Source organism: Protobothrops mucrosquamatus, unplaced genomic scaffold, assembly GCF_001527695.2.
Source record: "Protobothrops mucrosquamatus isolate PMUCROS unplaced genomic scaffold, P.Mucros_1.0 scaffold2838, whole genome shotgun sequence".
NCBI lineage: Eukaryota > Metazoa > Chordata > Lepidosauria > Squamata > Viperidae > Protobothrops > Protobothrops mucrosquamatus.
Window position 1 is genome coordinate 151349 of NW_015388870.1, and position 4668 is coordinate 156016.

The following is a 4668-nucleotide window of genomic DNA, read 5'->3' on the forward strand; positions in this document are numbered from 1 at the left end:
CTTTTCCATGCCCTTCTTTTTGCCCCAAGGTGGAGCTCAGTTGCCCCAAAGAGATGGCATGGAAAGTCAACATGTATCGGGGATATTTGGCCATTTGCCACCCTGACGAGCAGCAGCTGAATTTCATCGAGCGCCTGGTGGAAATGGCCAGCGGGTTGGCCATCCGAGAATGGCGAAGACTTCCACAGGTGGTTTCTCATGTCCACACCCCACTTCTTCAGGTAAGACAGACCGATCTCCGGAGACTCTCGAGCGTTAGACTCCAAAACCCACGAGACACATGCTAAGCTACTTCTAAGCAGCCTCTTTTATTGTTCCTCACCTATAGACAGAATCTTGCCGAATTAAAACAGACTACTTGCTCCAGAAAACATAGACTCTGGGAACTGTTGAGGAGGAGCTGTCTTCGTCCTCTTTCTCATACACAGCATTGTCTCTTGCTTCTCTGTGAATGCAGCTTCTCCCTCCCGGGAATCCAGACCACATTCCACCGCACCCAGTCTTTGGCAGGCTATCATTTGAACTACGAAACAAGAGTGAATAACGAAACACGGAGGATTTTTGTCCCAAATTTTGGAAAAGTTATTCTGGGATAAGTCAACCTCCTCTTAACCAGATGACAAAAGCGTACACGGAGCAGGGCTTCTGAAATGTGCAGGCTCTTGATTGGTAGCTGAGTGGGTTCTTCGACAAACTTTGGCTCAACCAATGGCGGCTAGGAGCGATGTGGATGACCTCAATCATCTCCTCATTATTAGATTGCTTAGGTGGGCTGTGAATGGCAAGTTAGCAACATGGCAATAAAGCTACTCAGCAGTAATTACTTTTTCCCCCCTAGATCAGATAGTGGGTGATTAAGCACCTGCTTGAAAATTAAATTTATATGATGAATGGGGTAGGAAGAAGGTGAAGCTCTTGTGAGAGCTGATACTGTGGCAATTACGGGTGAGTGGGAGAAGGGAGGTCACTTGGCTTAATTTATTTTATTTTCAGAGATTGTGCCAGAAGTCTAGCCCAACTTTTGGGGGTCCGAGAGACGCTTCCTCAGTTGATGAATAGCTCCTACAAGTGTTATCTTTCTCGGAGGAGGTCTTGCAAATGGCTTGTATCAGTTTACTGTCTCTGTGGGATTTGAATTCCAGCAGTGTTCATATGTCTGCTGGAACTTAAAACTCCCTGCGGTGTAGAATCTCTCTCTCTCTCTCTCTCTGTGTATCTTTGAAACAGCGAGGGAAATATTGTCGATTTCTGTGCCTAGTAAGTAAAGTTAGTCCTCAACCTGTGGCCTTAATGGACAGACTCTGTTATAGTTGCAACTTGAGGACTAGCTGCATTGGAATGTATTGATATGTGTATGAAGTAAGGAAATAGGACGTAGAATATAGAAAATATAGAACATACAGTGATAAATAAGTTATCTTCCTCCTCCTCCTCCTTTTTCTCTTCCTCCTTCATTTCCTCCTCTTCTTCCTCTTTTTTCTCTTCCTCCCTCTTCTTCCTCTTTCTTCTTTCCTCTCCCCTTCTTCCTCTTCCTTCTTTTCCTCCTCTTCCTCCTCCTTCTTTACTCTCCCCTTCCTCTTCCTCCTCCTCCTCCTCCTTTCTTGCCACCTTCCTCTTCCTCCTTTTCCTCCTCCTTCCTCCTTTCCTCTCCCCTTCCTCTTCCTCTTCCTCCTCTTCCTCCTCCTCCTTCCTCCTTTACTCTCCCCTTCCCCTTCCTCTTTGTCCTATTCTTCTTCTTTCTTGCCGCCTTCCTCTTCCTCCTCCTCTTCTTCATCCTTTCCTCCCGCCTTTCTCTTCCTCCTCTTCCTCTTCCTCCTCCTCCTTTCTTCGCACCTTCCTCTTCCTTCTCCTCTTCCTCCTCCCGCTCTTCCTCTACCTCACCCCCAGGCTGCCCAGCAGATCATTGAACTCCAAGAGGCTGCCCAAATCAACGCAGGGTTGCAACCGGCCAACCTCGGGCGGAACAACAGCCTCCACGACATGAAAACCGTGGTGAAGACCTGGAGGAACCGGCTGCCCATCGTGTCAGACGACCTGTCTCACTGGAGCAGCATCTTCATGTGGCGGCAGCATCATTATCAAGGTGAGATCCTCTCCTCGGACGGGATTCTTTTCCTAAGACGTCTGGCATCTCTGCCTGTTTGGGAAGCTGAAAGAAAACACGGCATGCGTTGATGACCTTCGTAGCAGCCCAGGGTCACCCGATCGCCGTTTGCCATTTTTCCAGCCGGCTTTCGACAGACCAAGTCAGTGGGGGACACCGGATTTGCTTAATGACACTGTGATTGACTGAACAGCTGCAGCGACTTGCTTAACGACCAAAATGGTCGTAAAATTGGGTGTGGCTCCCATAACCCTCTTGCTTAGCAACGGGAATTCTGGGACCGATTCTGACTAGCGGTAGATGCTTATATTCCGTCAACACCCAGCTCGAGGATCCAGATAAATCACCAGGTTCATTCTGTTTCCGGAAAAACCTTACTGTTCGTTGAATACACGGCATGGTCCTGTCAAAGCAAAAATTCTAACTCTGCGGTTCCCAGACACCATCTCATAGAATTGTTTAATTCTAATCTCTCTCCCCCCCCCACCCTCTCACGAAGTCTCTGTAAACAATTTCACTTTGTTATGGGAACCGTCTGCTTCTCCTCCACATCTGCTGCAGTGTCCTTGGAAAGCTTTCAGGCTCTCAACGGTCTTCGGAGGAATTATAAAGGTTTTATTTCTCCGTCTAAACCAGGGGTAGGCAACCTTGGCTCTTTTATGACTCCTGGACTTCAACTCCCAGAATTCCTGAGCCAGCCATGCGTGCTGGCTCAGGAATTCTGGGAGTTGAAGTCCACGAGTCATAAAAGAACCAAGGTTGCTTACCCCTGCTCTAAACACTTCTAAAGCAATACCTACTCCCTCCCTCCCCCAAAACTCTAATGGCACGTTTGAAACCAACAGGCAGGCAGCTGCCAAAGTTTCATTCTTGACATATTCATTCTGTGTTGCACCATTATTTTTTTCCTAAAACTCCTCTCTTACCACTTTTCTAGCCATTGTAAGCGCCTACGAGAACAGCGCTCAACATGACCCAAGTTCGAACAACGCCATGTTGGGCGTTCACGCCTCGGCCTCTGCCATTATCCAGTACGGCAAGATTGCTCGGAAACAGGGCCTGGTCAACGTGGCCTTGGACATCCTGAGCCGCATTCACACCATACCGACGGTGCCCATTGTGGATTGCTTCCAGAAGATTCGACAGCAAGTGAAATGCTACCTCCAGCTCGCCGGGGTGATGGGCAAAAATGAATGCATGCAGGTATGGCAACCATCTTCTAGATAGGTGTTTCTCAACCATGGCAGCGTGGTCTTCAACTCCCAGAATCCCCCAGCCTGCATGCTTTAAGATATGTGGCCTTCAACTCCCAGAATTCCCCAGCCTGCATGCTTTAAGATGTGGACTTCAACTCCCAGAATCCCCCAGCCTGCATGCTTTAAGATGTGGCCTTCAACTCCCAGAATCCCCCAGCCTGCATGCTTTAAGATATGTGGACTTCAGCTCCCAGAATTCCCCAGCCTGTTTTTAGGTTGGTCCAAAGGTTCTTCAATATTTGGCAGTGTATCTAGGAATTCTCTCCTGGGAAGTCCCGCATTTTGAAACTTCTTAATTTATCTTTAGCTGATATATATGTATTTTTGAAAATCTTGTTGTTTCCAAATCTTTCCGATAGGGCCTGGAGGTGATCGAATCCACAAACCTGAAGTATTTCACCAAGGAAATGACCGCTGAATTCTATGCATTGAAGGGGATGTTTTTAGCACAGATTAACAAGTATGTATGTATGTATGTATGTATGTATGTATGTATGTTGGATGAAATGTGGCAGTAACCTCTGACTGTGTGTAAACAATACACAGGGATTCAGGGGTGAAGTTTTGTTTGGCTCTCTTAATTCTCAAAATTCTGTGTGCAAAGCAAGAACTTCAGTGTGGGCCTGGCTGAGGAATTCTGGGAATTGAAGTCCACAAGTCCTTAAAGGGCCAAGTTTGAAGACCCCTGGATTAAAAGATCTTTTGAAAAAAGCCAGCTCAGCTCTTGGTACACCCATTCCTCTTTCTTTCCATCTTGATGGAAAGACAACCCATCCTTCCTTTTTTTTTCACTTGAGGAGACCTCACAATCAAGCTGCAAGACCTTTCAGGGCCCGCTTCTAGGCGGTCAATTTTTCAGAATTTGTCCACAGTTGACCGGAAGCAAAGTTGAACGTGCAGACGGTGCTCTTTGCAGTCCTTGAAGACCAAAGACTTTAAAACTGGAGGGGAAAAAAAAATTACACTTGTTTGTCCACAACAACGCAGCTTAGCCTCACAGTGGCACAGGGTGGAAGTAATCCGTATCCTCTCCTGGGAAAGCAGAGAGTTTTAAATCAGGGAAAAGGCCAATTAGTTGAGCAGAAAAGTGCAATAACCTCTTTCTTTTTCAACCACCCCGTGAGCATCTTCAGATGTTTCCTCTGCAGAGGAAGTGTGGTTTAAATAATTTAGATGACTTGCCGGCTGTCAAGGATTGGGGCAAGATACAATCTTCAAACACGACTTTACCTTGTTGTCTTGTCAAAAGAGAGAGAGAGAGAGAGAGAGAGAGGGAGGGAGGGAGGGAGGGAGGGAGGGAGAAAAAGA

The 4668-nt window shown here is 47.0% G+C and overlaps 1 protein-coding gene across 1 annotated transcript in view; it reads left to right on the plus strand.

The window, feature by feature from the left end:
• TRRAP (transformation/transcription domain associated protein) overlaps positions 1-3820 on the plus strand; it is a gene marked incomplete at its 3' end in the record, with an annotated part of 67346 nt that extends 63526 nt beyond the window's left edge. Inside the window, exons 55-58 of the mRNA XM_015825857.1 lie at positions 30-221; positions 1888-2083; positions 3042-3307; positions 3720-3820. Coding sequence (XP_015681343.1) covers positions 30-221; positions 1888-2083; positions 3042-3307; positions 3720-3820 — 755 coding nt within the window. The remainder of the gene's footprint in view (positions 1-29; positions 222-1887; positions 2084-3041; positions 3308-3719) is intronic.
• Positions 3821-4668: the final 848 nt, after the last annotated feature.